This window comes from Xiphophorus couchianus, chromosome 21, assembly GCF_001444195.1.
Source record: "Xiphophorus couchianus chromosome 21, X_couchianus-1.0, whole genome shotgun sequence".
In the NCBI taxonomy this organism is placed as follows: domain Eukaryota; kingdom Metazoa; phylum Chordata; class Actinopteri; order Cyprinodontiformes; family Poeciliidae; genus Xiphophorus; species Xiphophorus couchianus.
In genome coordinates this window covers 14,377,394-14,396,461 of record NC_040248.1, presented here as the reverse complement: position 1 = coordinate 14,396,461, position 19,068 = coordinate 14,377,394, and the positions used below count along the sequence as shown (strand labels likewise).

The following is a 19,068-nucleotide window of genomic DNA, read 5'->3' as shown; positions in this document are numbered from 1 at the left end:
AATTTGCATAACTATAAGAATTTCTCCTGAGTGGACAGGGCACCAACACTGACTCCAACCCAGGGGCCAAGTATCTTTTAAATCTGGCCCTGGTTACTGAATCTGAACCTATTTTTATTTCATCTTAAATATTACTCTGTATTATTGCTAGCACCATCAATTAAATCTTTTAATAAGACCACTTAGATATGTAACGCAAAAAAAATGTTTATTGTCCTTCAGATGGAGGAGCAGGAGGAGTGTGAAGTGAATCTTCCGGCTGGTAGCCCTCTAACCGCTGCAACAGGCTCTCAGAGTAGCCTGGTGAGTAGTACCTGCAAAAACAGAAACACATCATAAACAAACCGGGCAATATTAAGTTGTTGGTTTTTTTTTTAAATATCCTGATTCCAATGGCATTGGGTTTTTTAACCGAGTCTATAGTTTGAACCAAATGGGCATAATGGTGGTTGAGTTATCAGAGCTGCACCTGACTATCTCCTCAGGGAAACAGCTGTTGATGGCGTTGATGTATTCCTGCAGAACGGAGCCCGGCTCTGCGTCAATCTCTTGGATTTTCTTCAGTCCGCCGCTGGTCACAAACAAACGACGGGCCTTGCTGTCATGGGGAAGCACCTGTTGAGAACCAGAGAGATGGATGTTTTATTTCAGTCGCCAAGCGCACGAGAGGCAAAGATTTGTCGGAGCATTTGGAGTTGTCCTCCCCACCTTGCTGAACTGGCAGACGACGTGTTTGAGGATGTTGCTGGGAGCGTCGTAGAGCAGCGGCTCCAGAGCCGAGACTAGGGTGCACTTCTGTAGGATGTTCTTCAGCGCCTTTTTACTCTGAAACATTCAACAAGGTTCGTTTCATTTCCAACGGCAAGATTCAGACATTTTCAATGTATGTTTTCAAACATTTTTCCTAGAGGTAAAAACAATAAAAATGAACTAAAAGATAGTTTTAATTCGCTTTTATATGACATTAGTTATTACTGTTAGTATGTCTTGTGGTAGCATTCGATATTCTACAGCAGGGACAAGGTAAAACAAAATATAACACCTAATTGAAATTCAAGCATTTTTAAGCACCTATACAAACCCTGTTTAATTTGACTTTATCCCGATTATAACATGATGCGCCAAAAGAAACCTGAAATATCACATGACTGCATAATTTCGTTCTGAATTGGTGTCCAGAACAATTGTTGCACTTCCTACCTTGGCCTGCAGGTCCTCTGAGCTGCTGGCGTCCATGTAGAGCGCCAGCAGCTTGGGCAGCAGGTTTGCTGTGGCCACCACCTTGGCATGCTCAGTGGTGTGATGACCTATCTGATCTAATGACCACACTGTGGCCGACTTCATGTGCTGCTCATGCTCCTCTGAGAGGCACAGGGCCAGCTGAGGCACCCCCTGCAGGACAGGAAGGCACACATCAGGAAGTGTCCAGCTTCGTCTATGAGATGCCTACGATCTCATAGAAAAATGTTCATAGTACCCTCTAAAAACCAACTTTATGTAAAGCTTACAACTTGGGGACGCAAAAAATTGACCTACTTACAATAAACTGTTGATTAATGGTTTATTAGACTAAAATTAGTTCTAATAGATTAAGTAATAATGTCTGCTTAGACCTTCTTAGCATTGTAGGTAGGTCACCATCCAGCAGACATCACTGCTTGTCATTAAGCAGAGCCAGTTGATACAGGAATAAAGATGGCGGAGCCATACAAGAAAGGGAAACAGAAACGATCCAAACAGAGTCCAGTGTGGGGTGCTAAATGCACTTAATATGGTTCTGTTTTGAAATATAAACATTCGACAAGCTCCTTAAGTTTCACATCAATAGCGTTCATTCAGCCGAGTCGCATGATGAGGCAGCGTTAGCTTCTCAACCAAACTTTATTGACAAATGCTAAAAAAGTGACGATGTGATGACAGAAAAGCGGAGGGGATAATGAAGAAAAATTGTAACATGATCGGGAAAAAACATGATGCCGATAAGCAGGGTTGATTTTGAATGAACACTTTGCATTTGATGTTATGCAAGGACGATTGGCCTTCTTGATAAAAGAGAAAACTCAGGTTTTAAAGAAAATGGCTGCTTATTAATCAACTTTAGATTGACTCATTAATCAATAACTTGCACCTCATTGCAACTACAAACCTCCGTTTATTTTATTGGCATTTTATGTTAAATCTATAATTTAAATAATTGAATAATTGAACTGATGTTAAGTGGTCACGAAAAAAGTTTATTGTTATGGTTCAAAATAAAAACGTCAAGGGTTATGAACACTTTTGAATGTCTCTGCACATGCTGGGCATGTATTTATGGTTTTAATATTAGCGTTACGAGAGAACATGATCCCACCTTACAGAGAATGACGGCCATGGCGAGGCTTTCATTGTGAGCCGCCACGTATCCCAGCATCATGATGCCTGGGAGCCGCAGCGGTCCACGGGTCTCTCCCAGGTAGTCGACAATCTTTGACAGCCCACCGCAGTTCACAATCAGCTGGGAGAGCTGCAGAAAAACACACCCACACACACACACTTCATTCAGTGCGTCCGCCTTCTTGGTGACCTCGAAGTGTGAGCGTGCAGTACCTCTGGCGTGTGTTTCGCCACCTCCCTCATCAGGATCGCAACGTTCTTCCTGACGTAATCATCCGGATCGTTGAGGGAGACGAAGGCGGCGGGGAAGACCTCGGCCTCGACCACCATCTCGGCCAGGCCGATGGAGTGTTTGCTGATTTGGCTGAGGGCGGAGAACACCTGCCTCTGAATGGAGACAACCAGACGCCAGAAAAGCTTCAGACGAAACTGCCGGTTTTGAAGCTCAGACATGTTTTATTTCTGGAAAACTGCGGCACCTACGTTCAAAGGTTTGTGTTTTAACGTGAAGATCATGCTGCGTTGAAACATTAAACTTATTTCCATCAGAAGTTGTGTTCTTTGTGCAAAGCTGTGAAGGTTACTCTGAGTTTGCTTAAAATGATTGAGAATAAAAACTGAATCCCCCAAAATAGATCCAAAATAGATGCTTTTAATTTTCTTTTAAATCACATTTTGGATTTTTATAGATTTTTTGGTTGTCCCAAACCGCAAAAGAAAAATGACTTTTTATTTCATAAAACTAAGAATCTCTAAACATATGCACACATATATAAAACTTAAATTAAAATAAAAAAAATATTTTATGTTCAACTATAACTTATCTTTTAGTTGTAATTCAAAAGTGTATATTTTTCAAAAGTGCCACTTCAATTTTACAAGTACAAACAACAATGCCTATATTTAATTTAATCATAAAATTGAATTCGCTTCTTCTTAATTACAATTTTTATGGTAAATGATCTTATGGCATAAAAAAGAGACTATTGCTGATTATTATATTTGGAACCAATTTTTTAATGACCGGAAATTTTCAAATTGGAATATTTTTTTTGGCACAGAAAATGTCTAATTTTAAATATATTCCTTTTTCAATTAATCTGCATTCTTATAATATTTTCTAATATGTGATGTCTTGATACGGTTTCTCAGTATTGTGATTTTTTGGACCCTGTCATCAACCAGCAGGCTCACCTTGAGCTTGGCGTCTCGGCTGAGGATCATCTGTGTCAGGTGTGCAATGGCGCCGTTGTCCACCACGGTCTGGGCCAACTCTGGCGTGTGTTTGCAGATGTCGCTGAGTGTGGAGGCCACGACGCGTTTGAGGGCCATCTCGGGCTCCACGAGACACAACACCAGCAGGGGGGCCGCTCCTGCTTCCAAAACTGCCTGGGACAGAGCTGCACAGTGACACGGAGAGGCCGTGGACACAAAGACGGGACATTGGCAAAGCTGTTTTTTTCTCTTAAGAATTCCTTTAAAAATAAAAACGATGCAAATGAGCGTTTCCGAAATCTAGTATAAGAACAAATCACTGCCTCCACCGTCGCAAAAACAAAGCAGATGGAACTCAGGGCAGCTCTCTGTGCCTACATGCATTGTGTCGTGCGATGCAGCCCAGACCCCAGGCGGCGGCCTCCTTCACCCCGGGGTCAAACTCCTCCAGGCAGAGGACCAGAGCGTCGACCCCCCCGCAGTTCACTACTGCCTGGGCCAGGTCAGGAGAGTGTTTGGCCACCGAGCGCAGAACAAACGCTGCTGCCTTTTTATAAAACCTCTGTACACAAAACACAGAAAAAAGTGCACACATCAGCTGTTTAAGAGAGGAACCGAAATTTTTTTTTTATTAGAATCAATTTGCTTTTCTTCTTCTTCTTTTTTAAAGAAAACAAACCATTTAACCAGTTAAGTTTACCCTTGAAATAGCTTTTTCTATTTATTTATTTTTTTTACTCATTTAGGAGACGGGTTTTACTTCCTTTTACTTTTTAACTTTATTCTGACATGTCATTATTTTCTTACACAGTGAAATATGTTTGGCAGAATTAATTTTGCTTAATGATGTCACTGAAATAAAAAAAAACAATGTTTATTGTATACATCATTTTTGCTTTCATTATTTCTGAAGATATCGAGCAAATCATTGTAACACTTTAACAAGTGGCATCAACAGGAAAAGTGAATTTGAATGTGTTGTAATTTCACTCGACTCCCTGCATGTGATTGGATATGAAACTGAAACTAAATCTGACTGCTTTGTCTTGCAGCACACTTTGAGATCACAGTTGTTGAGAATTGGTGCTGTAAAGTAAAGAAACGTGGACAGGATTGTGTGTGAAATAAAAAAAGAATGAGTCACTCTAAAAAAGTTGCTGCATGTTTGAGTGATTTCCTTTCCCACTCCTCCTGAGTCAGTTTGAGCTCAGAAGCTGAAATGTAACATTTTGGGTTTAAAACATCGAGCTTCACTCGCCTTTTGAAAGCAAGAAGAAAACCTGGTCTCTGTAAGTCAGCTCCTTGAGAAGACAAAGACCTCGCTGCTCTCATGGTGAAGAGCGCTGAGGTTTTGAAGTAGCCCCCCAGGGCAAATTGCGAAAAAAAACAACAACATGATCAAATTCAGAGGTTTTGACCCTGACCCTACAACTCCTGCAAAGTGTCATCCAGAATCTGACTTTGTTTTTGCTCTTTACACTCTCATGTCTTCCAAAGCTGATATTGCAAGAAGAAAACCTGGTAGCACTAAGGAATGAATCCAGGAGAAGAGATGCTAACGTTCTGCGAGGTCATAGACTGGACCAGCTGGGGTAGGATGTCTTCTTTCACCAAAGCTTCTGCCAGATTATCGCTTTGGTCGGCCAGGTTACCCAGAGCCAAAGCCGCCTTATGCTGGATGCTCGGGACCGTGTCCAGCAGCAGGGACCGGAGCATGGGCATCACTCCTGCAGAAGAGTGGAGGACACACTATAAAAATGAATTTTTAGGTGCATATTAAAACAAATGTAATTTTGTTAAAGAATAGTGGCTTGTAAATAAAATGTTCAGCAACAATCAAATGCAAAAAAATGACTATTTGCATTGCAAATTCTGTTGAAATATTTGCTAACACAGACCAAAAGTTTGGACACACCTTTTAATTCAATGAGTTTCCTTTATTTTCATGACTATTGACATTGTAGATTCACACTGAAGGCATCAAAACTATGAATGACACATTTGGAAATATGCCCTAAACAAAAAAGTGTAAAACAACTGAAAATACCCCTTATATTCTAGTTTCTTCAAAGTAGCAACCTTTTGCTGTGATTACTGCTTTGCACACACTCTGCATTTTCTTGATGAGCTTCAAGAGGTCGTCACCTGAAATGGTTTTCACTTCATAGGTCAACCTGCCCTGTCAGGTTAATAAGTGGGATTTCTTGCCTTATAAATAGTCATGAAAAGAAAGAAAACCCATTGAATTAGAAAGGTGTGTCCAAACTTTTGGTCTGTACTATACATATATATATATATATATATATATATATATATATATATATATATGGCATATAATGTTTTTTTTAACCCATTCCATTGGTTAAAATATAACAATTTATTTTAAGGATGCAAATTAACATTCTAATCCGTGACAGATGATAATATTTCTATAATTCTGTTCTTACCTGCATTATGAAGGATTTCGGAGTTTTGTGGCCTAGTCGCCAAATCAGCAACGGTTTGCACAAAGTGCAACCTGGACTTCTGGTACTGCTCAAAAACTGCGGGACACAAAATAAACAAGGAGTCAGTCTAATCACCTCCAAGCTAAACTTGAGTCAATGTGAAGTAAAATCCACCCCCGGATCTCACCTTGAATTATCAGTCGCTGACTCATTTTTGCCAAAAAGAATAAAGAAAACTCCTTAATTTAAAGCCTATTTCCTAAAATGTGTCGTCGCTGGAGCCAACAAAACAAAAAACTAATTCTAATCCAGGTTTTCAAGCACCGTTTATGGACGCAACTGGGTTTAGATGTATTGCTGTTTTGAGTTGCCGTAGCAACACGTAGGAAGCGGAATGACCCTTGTTCAGGCCAAAGATCGTTTATTAAAGAAAGACGGCTCACTCCGGTGCAGTAAATCCCTTCAGAGCGATGCCTCTTTATATTCCCGCGATGTTTCAGCTGAGGATGTCTCGCACGCTTGGGATCCGCATTTCAATCCATCAATCCATCCATATATATATATATATATATATATATATATATATATATATATTAATATGCGTGATGTGTGCACTATTTTGTAAAAATTCCATTAAAGTGACTAAATGTTTAGATACATAATGCTAAGAAAATTATGTCCAGTACCGGAAGCATTTGGTCATTTGGAAGCAAGCACACCGGAAGCAAGCGTCATTTGGTTATTGCACAACTGATCGGCAGAGGTTTTTCATTACTATGGAACAATTTATAGTTGTGTGCGCCAGTTTTTATTGCAAAAAAGTCAAATGTAGGAATTTTAGTCTAGTGCACATTACTTATTTATCTTTGCTTATTTGATCGATTTTTTTTTTTTTCAGGCATTGATCTCGTTGTTCTATGCTTCAAAAATAAAATAAAATAAAATAACTTATATATATATATATATATATATATATATATATATATATATATAATGTATCTATATCAGTGAGACCAAGAAATGTCGGTGGCGGTGACCTATGATCATTTATATGTATAACCACAGGACATATGTTTGCATTTTGTGTTGTTTCAAAGCCTAAAATGGAGAACAGGAGTTCACAAGGAAAAGAGAAGCACACTCTTTTTCATAGTTTCATACATAATGCTAAGATAATTATGTCCAGTACCGGAAGCATTTGGTCATTTGGAAGCAAGCACACCGGAAGCAAGCGTCATTTGGAAGCAAGCACACCGGAAGCAAGCGTCATTTGGAAGCAAGCATACCGGAAGCCAGCGTCATTTGGTTATTGCACAACTGATCGGCAGAGGTTTTTCATTATTATGGAACAATTTATAGTTGTGTGCGCCAGTTTTTATTGCAAAAAAGTCAAATGTAGGAATTTTAGTCTAGTGCACATTACTTATTTATCTTTGCTTATTTGATCGATTTTTTTTCAGGCATTGATCACGTTGTTCTATGCTTCAAAAATAAAATAAAATAACTTATATATATAATATATATATATCAGTGAGACCAAGAAATGTCGGTGGCGGTGACCTATGATCATTTATATGTATAACCACAGGACATATGTTTGCATTTTGTGTTGTTTCAAAGCCTAAAATGGAGAACAGGAGTTCACAAGGAAAAGAGAAGCACACTCTTTTTCATCGTGAGAGACGGCCATAGTGTCACAATTACCTTCAAAGTGAGCGCGAATGTCAAAGAAACCCTTCCAGAAATGTACTTTCGGTGTGACATTAAACATTTTTGATTTGATACATTTTGATATTAAACATCTGAGCCCCTGTCAAAGTGACACCCTAAAGTATGAAAAACAAGAGAACAACCATCCCCATAGGGACGCTACTGCCTGGAGCTCTTTATTGTTTAATCCCACAGCCCGCTTTGGCTGAACGTTTTGTTGCCTTCTAGAAACGTTTTGGCTCCCGCCGAAATTGGGCCCTGAAGTGACGAGTCATAGTGGAGACACAGACACAATCCGTGAGCCACATCGGTGCACCGAGTTTATATACTCTGTGTAGAGATCAGAGCACAGATGGCGCTGAGCGCTGAGCGCTGAGCATGAAGGAGACCTCATGCCTCCCTGTGCAATTTGATAAATAACCGTATAAATTACCAATAATTTTAAGGTGGAATTCTGGCAATCCATGACCTGCTTCCTTCTTGTTGCAAGGCAATTATTATTATTATTACTATTACTATTGCTACATAAAAACAATATGTTGCAACTGCCACAAGCTTAATTGTGGAGACGTACTTAAATTTAATTCTTTTTAAAACTCTCTTATCCTTGAATAGACATTTCTGTCCTAATAAAAACACATTATGTACAGTAAATATATTTGTATTAATCTGTGTGATGAAAAACTTGAGTCATACATGGAAACACGGAACTAAACATCTGACCTCTTTCTCGATCTAAGGTTGCCTCTACAACATTTTTACCATCACAAATAAAGGCTTTTCAGGACGTGCCGTTGTGGCGTACGGGTTAGCGCGACCCATATTTGGAGGCCTTCGTAGACTCGGTCGTCGCGGGTTCGACTCGACGATATTTGCGACATGTCTTCCTTTTTTCTACTGTCATATAAGGGACACAAGAGCCCAGAAAAGAGCCCCTGCAGGGGTAAAAAAAAAAAAAAAAAGGCTTTTCGAAGACTTGGGTTTTTTTCAAACGTGAATCTATTTGTAAAAAATACAAAAATAAAATCAAATTAATAAATAAGTATGTAAATAAATAAGGAAACCTTACTTGGAATTATATGTATTTCCTGTCATTTCATTTAGTAAAATATCTAGATAAAGTGAAATAGTACAAAGTGCAATGTTTTACCCGAAGCTTTATTTTGAAAATGCACTTAACTTTTTTGTTTCCCAGAATCACCGTGTCAAATGTCAGATTTTGTCACATTATCATTCGGAAATTCAACGAATCAACTCTTAAAAGTGACAACGTATCATCAGGAAGTTCAACAATAAATGGCGATGCGCAGAAATAACGAGGGAAAAATAGAAACTGTCTGGTTTTATCCATGTTCCATGAAGCAGCAGCAGGAGGCTGAATTGACCTGCCGGTTCGGGGGAATGTTTGTCCCATGATGCGTCCTGAAGCCACATGCAGCATCCTCAGCAGGCTGAAAGCTGCTTCATGCAACTTGTTCTGTCCCCATCAGTCCAGACGCCGCTGATGCTGCTCTCCTCTGAGGCGGAACCTGTTTAACATTAACATGAAGAGCCTGGAGAGGTGGAGCTCAGACAGAACCAGTCCTGGGACTTGCAGCATGACAACCAGTCCGCGACTCTCGTCGTAGTTCAGATGGACTCGGAACCGAGAACCGGTGATTGTCCAACACATTCTCACTCCCGACTCGTCATATATTGACGCTTGGGCGTCCAGAGTGTCATGTTTTGTGCAGAAGCGTTGATTCTCGCTCTCTCTCCGTGCATCTTGCGCCGAGTTTCAAGTCCAGAGCAACTCCTTTAATATTTGTAATTTGTACGGAGAGTGGAGTCACGTTCCCTGGAGTCCACACAAAGTTTCTTGCCGGCCTTTTATTTCTTTCGATCTCAGTAGCTCCCCTCTGTCCTCTCCAAAGACCGCGGAACGTGTTTCATCCAGCTACCTCGGCTGCTTTCCGTCACCAACTCCAGCAAGCATCAAATCCTCTCAAGGACACAGAGCTGTAACAAGTGATCCTACCCTCGTAAACCTACAAGCAGGCAAACCCCGCCCACAGAGCGGGTAGCCTCTCTCCTCCCTCTGTCACCAGGATGGGGAGAGACTTCGCAAACTCTTGGCGGAGGAGAAACTCCGCAAATTCTGCAAACTCTGCCAGTCCTGCTAGAGTGCAAACTCTCTCACCACCGGGGAGAGACCAGGTAATTTGTAATTTTGTAGGTCATTTGTAAACTCACAAACAGCAACTGGAGACTGCACTGCAACTGCCAGTGGCAGTTTGCCCGGAAATCTGTGCCTCCAAACGCAAACCTCTCTCCCGTCCTGGGAGTTTGCGTCAGGGGGCAAGACCGTGATCGTGGTCATTCAAAGGAGGAACCATTAGATTTCTATTCTCTCTCTCTCTCTCGAGCTCTCGGCGACGGCGGACGCTTTTTCCTCTGCTCCTCTCCCTACCCATCCTCACCCGGCTTGCTCTGTTTTTGTGTTGCTTCTTTTGGAGCCTTTCTTTGCACATCTTCCGAATCTACAAATGATGGATCTGGTTAACTGGTCCATCAATGCAATTGATCACATTTTCTCAACAAGAAGACTGGGCACAGGAGAGCCCTCTTGTCCGACCACCCGCTTCGGATGTTATCATCGCCATTCTATGGGATGATAACATCCGAAGCGGGTGGTCCGACGGGATGGATTCACCCTGGATTTATTGAGAACAGGATTTCTGCTGTTTGCAGCTGGTGGATACCTGGCTTGTCGACACATTTGTGACGGATCTGACCAAACTAGTAAAGGAATTAGACCAGAGGATATTTAGCAACCCTGAACATGAGCACCTATAGTTTACACACTTTAGATCAATATTAGATTCTTTTTCTTCTTTTGCTCTTTCCTTTGCTTTGTTATTTTGTTTGTATTTCCTTTTAATTCCCGTAAAGCACTTTGTATTACCTTGTTGCTGAAAATGTGCTATATAAATAAAATGACCTTACCTTACCTCACACCAAAGGCTTTCAAAAAATCTGGCACCGTCTGCCTGCCTGAGTGCTGAATATATAACTGGTGGTGAACAGGTGAGCCTGGCTGCACTGGGCACGATTGCATGAGAGCTGTGGAGCAAAACGGAGCAGGCAGACGGGCCAGAATCATGACAGAAATGGACTTCAGAGGTGGGAAACCAAAGATCTCTGCAACATGTTTATGCAAATTTGAGCATAATTGCGCAACATTTATTTTACATGTCACCGTTTACATCTGCATTGTTTATTTTGTATTAATAAACATGATTATTTCATTTGAAAAGTCGAGCTAAAAGCTCATTCACCTTTAGCTCCTCCAACGAGTGAGGAGCTACTTCACAAGGCAAAAATAAAACCAATATGTTCCGCGGTAACGTATTGGACCCGCTGCGTACCTGTATTAATAAGTTTTCGTATTTCGATTCTATTGTATTATTTTGATAAAAAAAATATTTTGTCTGTCGCGCAAAAGCATGTCTAAGGAGGAAAGCAAGAATAAATTTGTGTGTTTTCTGCATAAGTGTAAAATGTTTCATTTAGTTTTATACTGTGCAACAGTAATAATACGGTAAGTTGTTCATACAATTGACAATTGAAAAATGAAAACAAAATATTTATTTATAGCGTTCCTTTTGATATAAAGCACTCAGACAAAAACACACTAGTCAGTCTAATGTTATTAAAAGGAGCTAACATTTAGCAACCTGCCACTGCGTCACTGACAGGGCCGGACTTTAGAAAAAGCTACCAGGGGCAGTAGTTCAGGGCCCCATTTTTTTGGGAGGGCACAAAGGTTTTTATTTATTTATATATTTATTTTAATTACTGCCTGTTGTGCAAAAATTGTACTTGTGTAAAACTCATTGGGTGAGTTGTATTAATAAGTATTTTTTAAATTTTATGAATCTAAACAATACTCAGAGTATTTCTAAAATTATGAAGTTATAGTCAACTTCTTTAGAAGCAACGTGGAGTTATTGGGTGGGGACGTAGTTAACCTACCATGCATCAAATCATACCTGCTGATGTACAGGATTACCCATTAATGGACTGCAATTTGCATAACTATAAGAATTTCTCCTGAGTGGACAGGGCACCAACACTGACTCCAACCCAGGGGCCAAGTATCTTTTAAATCTGGCCCTGGTCACTGAATCTGAACCTATTTTTATTTCATCTTAAATATTACTCTGTATTATTGCTAGCACCATCAAATAAATCTTTTAATAAGACCACTTAGATATGTAAGGCACAAAAATGTTTATTGTCCTTCACATGGAGGAGCAAGAGGAGTGTGAAGTGAATCTTCCGGCTGGTAGCCCTCTAACCGCTGCAACAGGCTCTCAGAGTAGCCTGGTGAGTAGTACCTGCAAAAACAGAAACACATCATAAACAAACTGGGCAATATTGATTTGTTTTGGGAAATATCCTGATTCCGATGGCATTGGGTTTTTTAACCGAGTCTATAGTTTGAACCAAATGGGCATAATGGTGGTCGAGTTATCAGAGCTGCACCTGACTATCTCCTCAGGGAAACAGCTGTTGATGGCGTTGATGTATTCCTGCAGAGCGGAGCCCGGCTCTGCGTCAATCTCTTGGATTTTCTTCAGTCCGCCGCTGGTCACAAACAAACGACGGGCCTTGCTGTCATGGGGAAGCACCTGTTGAGAACCAGAGAGATGGATGTTTTATTTCAGTCGCCAAGCGCACGAGAGGCAAAGATTTGTCGGAGCATTTGGAGTTGTCCTCCCCACCTTGCTGAACTGGCAGACGACGTGTTTGAGGATGTTGCTGGGAGCGTCGTAGAGCAGCGGCTCCAGAGCCGAGACTAGGGTGCACTTCTGTAGGATGTTCTTCAGCGCCTTTTTACTCTGAAACATTCAACAAGCTTCGTCTCGTTTCCAACGGCAAGATTCAGACATTTTCAATGTATGTTTTCAAACATTTTTCCTAGAGGTAAAAACAATAAAAATGAACTAAAAGATAGTTTTAATTCACTTTTATATGACATTAGTTATTACTGTTAGTATGTCTTGTGGTAGCATTCGATATTCTACAGCAGGGACAAGGTAAAACAAAATATAAAAATGTCTTGCATAAAATAATTTAGGCAATTCTGATTGAGCCAAAACAAGAGAAGCTTAGTCTGATTTAACTTCAGAGAGGGAGAACTTTTTTTTGTGTGTGTCTTTTTATTAGGTGCATACAAATATCTGGTTTTGACTGTAAATAAGGTCTTAAAATTTAGGCTTTTAATCAAACGTTAGATTGCAAAACCGTGCAGCTTGAACATCAAGCACTTCAAGCTCACTTAAAATTTAAAAAATACCTAATTGAAATTCAAGCATTTTTAAGCACCTATACAAACCCTGTTTAATTTGACTTTATCCCGATTATAACATGATGCGCCAAAAGAAACCTGAAATATCACATGACTGCATAATTTCGTTCTGAATTGGTGTCCAGAACAATTGTTGCACTTCCTACCTTGGCCTGCAGGTCCTCTGAGCTGCTGGGGTCCAGGTAGAGCTCCAGCAGCTTGGGCAGCAGGTTTGCTGAGGCCACCACCTTGGCATGCTCACGGGTGTGATGACCTATCTGATCTAATGACCACACTGTGGCCGACTTTATGTGCTGCTCATGCTCCTCTGAGAGGCACAGGGCCAGCTGAGGCACCCCCTGCAGGACAGGAAGGCACACATCAGGAAGTGTCCAGCTTCGTCTATGAGATGCCTACGATCTCATAGAAAAATGTTCATAGTACCCTCTAAAAATCCACTTTATGTAAAGCTTACAACTTGGGGACGCAAAAAATTGACCTACTTACAATAAACTGTTGATTAATGGTTTATTAGACTAAAATTAGTTCTAATAGATTAAGTAATAATGTCTGCTTAGACCTTCTTAGCATTGTAGGTAGGTCACCATCCAGCAGACATCACTGCTTGTCATTAAGCAGAGCCAGTTGATACAGGAATAAAGATGGCGGAGCCATACAAGAAAGGGAAACAGAAACGATCCAAACAGAGTCCAGTGTGGGGTGCTAAATGCACTTAATATGGTTCTGTTTTGAAATATAAACATTCGACAAGCTCCTTAAGTTTCACATCAATAGCGTTCATTCAGCCGAGTCGCATGATGAGGCAGCGTTAGCTTCTCAACCAAACTTTATTGACAAATGCTAAAAAAGTGACGATGTGATGACAGAAAAGCGGAGGGGATAATGAAGAAAAATTGTAACATGATCGGGAAAAAACATGATGCCGATAAGCAGGGTTGATTTTGAATGAACACTTTGCATTTGATGTTATGCAAGGACGATTGGCCTTCTTGATAAAAGAGAAAACTCAGGTTTTAAAGAAAATGGCTGCTTATTAATCAACTTTAGATTGACTCATTAATCAATAACTTGCACCTCATTGCAACTACAAACCTCCGTTTATTTTATTGGCATTTTATGTTAAATCTATAATTTAAATAATTGAATAATTGAACTGGCTGCACAGTGGCGCAGTTGGTAGCACTGTTGCCTTGCAGCAAGAAGGTCCTGGGTTCGATTCCCGGCCAGGGTCTTTCTGCATGGAGTTTGCATGTTCTCCCTGTGCATGCGTGGGTTCTCTCCGGGTACTCCGGCTTCCTCCCACAGTCCAAAAACATGACTGTTAGGTTAATTGGTCTATCTAAATTCTCCCTAGGGGTGAGTGTTGTGTGTGAATGGTTGTTTGTCCTGTATGTCTCTGTGTTGCCCTGCGACAGACTGGCGACCTGTCCAGGGTGTACCCCGCCTCCCGCCTGGAACGTAGCTGGAGATAGGCACCAGCAACCCTCCCGACCCCATTAGGGACAAGGGTGAACAGACAGTGGATGGATGGCTGGATGGAATAATTGAACTGATGTTAAGTGGTCACGAAAAAAGTTTATTGTTATGGTTCAAAATAAAAACGTCAAGGGTTATGAACACTTTTGAATGTCTCTGCACATGCTGGGCATGTATTTATGGTTTTAATATTAGCGTTACGAGAGAACATGATCCCACCTTACAGAGAATGACGGCCATGGCGAGGCTTTCATTGTGAGCCGCCACGTATCCCAGCATCATGATGCCCGGGAGCCGCAGCGGTCCACGGGTCTCTCCCATGTAGTCGACAACCTTTGACAGCCCACCGCAATTCACAATCAGCTGGGAGAGCTGCAGAAAAACACACCCACACACACACACTTCATTCAGTGCGTCCGCCTTCTTGGTGACCTCGAAGTGTGAGCGTGCAGTACCTCTGGCGTGTGTTTCGCCACCTCCCTCATCAGGGTCGCAACGTTCTTCCTGACGTAATCATCCGGATCGTTGAGGGAGACGAAGGCGGCGGGGAAGACCTCGGCCTCGACCACCATCTCGGCCAGGCCGATGGAGTGTTTGCTGATTTGGCTGAGGGCGGAGAACACCTGCCTCTGAATGGAGACAACCAGACGCCAGAAAAGCTTCAGACGAAACTGCCGGATTTGAAGCTCAGACATGTTTTATTTCCGGAAAACTGCGGCACCTACGTTCAAAGGTTTGTGTTTTAACGTGAAGATCATGCTGCGTTGAAACATTAAACTTATTTCCATCAGAAGTTGTGTTCTTTGTGCAAAGCTGTGAAGGTTACTCTGAGTTTGCTTAAAATGATTGAGAATAAAAACTAAATCCCCCAAAATAGATCCAAAATAGATGCTTTTAATTTTCTTTTAAGGCACATAAAATGACTTTTTATTTCACAAAACTAAGAATCTCTTAACATACACACAAATACTGTATATAATTTAAATTAAAAAAAATATTTTATGTTCAACTATAACTTATCTTTTAGTTGTAATTCAAAAGTGTATATTTTTCAAAAGTGCCACTTCAATTTTACAAGTACAAACAACAATGCCTATATTTAATTTAATCATAAAATTGAATTCGCTTCTTCTTAATTACAATTTTTATGGTAAATGATCTTATGGCATAAAAAAGAGACTATTGCTGATTATTATATTTGGAACCAATTTTTTAATGACCGGAAATTTTCAAATTGGAATATTTTTTTTGGCACAGAAAATGTCTCATTTTAAATATATTCCTTTTTCAATAAATCTGCATTCTTATAATATTTTCTAATATGTGATGTCTTGTTACTAAGATACGGTTTTTCAGTGTTCTGATTTTTTGGACCCTTTCATCAACCAGCAGGCTCACCTTGAGCTTGGCGTCTCGGCTGAGGATCATCTGTGCCAGTTGTGCGATGGCGCCGTTGTCCACCACGGTCTGGGCCAACTCTGGCGTGTGTTTGCAGATGTCGCTGAGTGTGGAGGCCACGATGCGTTTGAGGGACATCTCGGGCTCCACGAGACACAACACCAGCAGGGGGGCCGCTCCTGCTTCCAAAACCACCTGGGACAGAGCTGCACAGTGACACGGAGAGGCCGTGGACACAAAGACGGGACATTGGCAAAGCTGTTTTTTTCTGTTTAGAGTTCCTTTTAAAAATAAAAAAAATGATGCAAATGAACGTTTTTGAAATCTAGTATAAGAACAAATCACTGCCTCCACCGTCGCAAAAACAAAGCAGATGGAACTCAGGGCAGCTCTCTGTGCCTACATGCATTGTGTCGTGCGATGCAGCCCAGAGCCCAGGCGGCGGCCTCCTTCACCCCGGGGTCAAACTCCTCCAGGCAGAGGACCAGAGCGTCGACCCCCCCGCAGTTCACTACTGCCTGGGCCAGGTCAGGAGAGTGTTTGGCCACCGAGCGCAGAACAAACGCTGCTGCCTTCTTATAAAACCTCTGCACACAAAACACAGAAAAAAGTGCACACATCAGCTGTTTAAGAGAGGAACCGAATTTTTTTTTATTAGAATCAATTTGCATTTCTTCTTCTACTTTTTTAAAGAAAACAAACCATTTAACCAGTTAAGTTTACCCTTGAAATAGCTTTTTCTATTTATTTATTTTTTTTACTCATTTAGGAGACGGGTTTTACTTCCTTTTACTTTTTAACTTTATTCTGACATGTCATTATTTTCTTACACAGTGAAATATGTTTGGCAGAAATAATTTTGCTTAATGATGTCACTGAAATAAAAAAAACAATGTTTATTGTATACATCATTTTTGCTTTCATTATTTCTGAAGATATCGAGCAAATCATTGTAACACTTTAACAAGTGGCATCAACAGGAAAAGTGAATTTGAATGTGTTGTAATTTCACTCGACTCCCTGCATGTGATTGGATATGAAACTGAAACTAAATCTGACTGCTTTGTCTTGCAGCACACTTTGAGATCACAGTTGTTGAGAATTGGTGCTGTAAAGTAAAGAAACGTGGACAGGATTGTGTGTGAAATAAAAAAAGAATGAGTCACTCTAAAAAAGTTGCTGCATGTTTGAGTGATTTCCTTTCCCACTCCTCCTGAGTCAGTTTGAGCTCAGAAGCTGAAATGTAACATTTTGGGTTTAAAACATCGAGCTTCACTCACCTTTTGAAAGCAAGAAGAAAACCTGGTCTCTCTAAGTCGCCTCCAAGGCAATTGCCAAAAGGTTTTTTAAAAACACACAAGATCAAATTCAGAGGTTTTGACCCTGACCCTACAACTCCTGCAAAGTGTCATCCAGAATCTGACTTTGTTTTTGCTCTTTACACTCTCATGTCTTCCAAAGCTGATATTGCAATAAAAAAACCTGGTAGCACTAAGGAATGAATCCAGGAGAAGAGATGCTAACATTCTGCGAGGTCAGAGAATGGACCAGCTGGGGTAGGATGTTTTCTTTCACCAAAGCTTCTGCCAGATTATCACTTTGGTCGGCCAGGTTACCCAGAGCCAAAGCCGCCGTCTGCTGGATGCTCGGGACCGTGTCCAGCAGCAGGGACCGGAGCATGGGCATCACTCCTGTAAATAAAATGTTCAGCAACAATCAAATGCAAAAAAAAAGACTATTTGCATTGCAAATTCTGTTAATATATGCTAACGCTATAAAAACATATATAGAGAGAGAGAGTGAGAGAGATATGTTATATAGATATAAATATAGATGTAGATATAGATATATTCTGTTCCAGAACTTAAGTTTGGTTTGATTTTATTTAATTTCCGTTTGGTGTCAATAAAACAGTTTTGAATTTGAATAAGGTGGAGTTTTAAAAAAAATCATGAATTTAGCTAATTCATAATAGCAGCTAAACTTGGATACATAGAAATATTAATTTGAACCTTTTGCGATACATGGCATAAGATTATTATTGTTTTTTTTTGCAATCATTCCATTTTTTTTAAAATATAACAATTTATTTTAAGGATGCAAATTAACATTCTAATCCGTGACAGATGATAATATTTCTATAATTCTGTTCTTACCTGCATTATGAAGGATTTCGGAGTTTTGTGGCCTAGTCGCCAAATCAGCAACGGTTTGCACAAAGTGCAACCTGGACTTCTGGTACTGCTCAAAAACTGCGGGACACAAAATAAACAAGGAGTCAGTCTAATCACCTCCAAGCTAAACTTGAGTCAATGTGAAGTAAAATCCACCCCCGGATCTCACCTTGAATTATCAGTCGCTGACTCATTTTTGCCAAAAAGAATAAAGAAAACTCCTTAATTTAAAGCCTATTTCCTAAAATGTGTCGTCGCTGGAGCCAACGAAACAAAAAACTAATTCTAATCCAGGTTTTCAAGCACCATTTTTGGACCCAACTGGGTTTAGCTGCATTGTTGTTTTGAGTTGCCGTAGCAACACGTAGGAAGCGGAATGACCCTTGTTCAGGCCAAAGATCGTTTTTTAAAAAAAGACGGCTCACTCCGGTGCAGTAAATCCCTTCAGAGTGATGTCTCTTTATATTCCCGCGATGTTTCAGCTGAGGATGTCTCGCACGCGGGGGGACCCGCATTGAGCGGAAATGAGTTCCTGCAAGCGGTTTCTGGCCGTAGATTTGAGCTGCTGACCATATATACATGTTTCAAAAATAAGCATATGTTTCTACAACTTGAATACAGTCCACCTGTGGTAAGTGCAGTTGATTGCACTTGATTTGGAAAGGTCTGCCAAAGTCCCACAGTTAACAAAGCGGAAGCATAGAGCATAGAATCAAAAAGCAATTGGCTCCAGGTTTCCCAAATAGGATTGTTTTCACAAAGGCACAAAGCTGGGCAAGGATACAGAAAATGCATCCTGCTCTAAAGCTCCCAGTGAGCTGGCTACTGTCTACATTGAGTCATCGGGGAGGGATAGACGGGAGGTGATAAAGAACACGATATCTGGGCTCCAGGTTTCCTCTTATAGAAGGACAATAAT

The 19,068-nt window shown here is 40.6% G+C and overlaps 2 protein-coding genes across 2 annotated transcripts; both read right to left on the bottom strand.

Moving 5' to 3' along the window:
* Positions 1-187: 187 nt before the first annotated feature.
* Positions 188-6,433, bottom strand: LOC114136695 (sperm-associated antigen 6-like). Its single transcript, XM_028004878.1, has 11 exons — positions 6,226-6,433; positions 6,039-6,134; positions 5,152-5,318; positions 3,970-4,153; positions 3,571-3,776; positions 2,590-2,763; positions 2,354-2,506; positions 1,201-1,392; positions 709-825; positions 470-615; positions 188-314 (listed from the first exon to the last, which is right to left on the bottom strand). The coding sequence occupies exons 1-11, from the start codon at positions 6,248-6,250 to the stop codon at positions 209-211; spliced, it is 1,566 nt and encodes a 521-aa protein (XP_027860679.1). The 5' UTR covers positions 6,251-6,433; the 3' UTR covers positions 188-208.
* A 5,568-nt stretch (positions 6,434-12,001) lies between these two features.
* LOC114136576 (sperm-associated antigen 6-like) lies at positions 12,002-18,519 on the bottom strand. Its single transcript, XM_028004627.1, has 11 exons — positions 18,319-18,519; positions 18,132-18,227; positions 17,500-17,666; positions 16,379-16,562; positions 15,976-16,181; positions 15,033-15,206; positions 14,797-14,949; positions 13,248-13,439; positions 12,515-12,631; positions 12,276-12,421; positions 12,002-12,127 (listed from the first exon to the last, which is right to left on the bottom strand). Exons 1-11 carry the CDS (start codon positions 18,341-18,343, stop codon positions 12,022-12,024), a joined length of 1,566 nt encoding a protein of 521 aa, XP_027860428.1. The 5' UTR covers positions 18,344-18,519; the 3' UTR covers positions 12,002-12,021.
* Between the last annotated feature and the right edge of the window lie 549 nt (positions 18,520-19,068).

Coding starts and splice junctions, on each gene's coding strand:
- LOC114136695 (XM_028004878.1), bottom strand. CDS start 6,250: ATGAGTCAGCGACTGATAATTCAAG. Junction 6,135..6,225: donor TCAGCGACTGATAATTCAAG/GTGAGATCCGGG, acceptor TGTGTCCCGCAG/TTTTTGAGCAGTACCAGAAG. Junction 1,393..2,353: donor TGGCCGTCATTCTCTGTAAG/GTGGGATCATGT, acceptor CCTGTCCTGCAG/GGGGTGCCTCAGCTGGCCCT.
- LOC114136576 (XM_028004627.1), bottom strand. CDS start 18,343: ATGAGTCAGCGACTGATAATTCAAG. Junction 12,422..12,514: donor TCGTCTGCCAGTTCAGCAAG/GTGGGGAGGACA, acceptor GGTTCTCAACAG/GTGCTTCCCCATGACAGCAA. Junction 12,128..12,275: donor TTCCCTGAGGAGATAGTCAG/GTGCAGCTCTGA, acceptor CTGTTTTTGCAG/GTACTACTCACCAGGCTACT.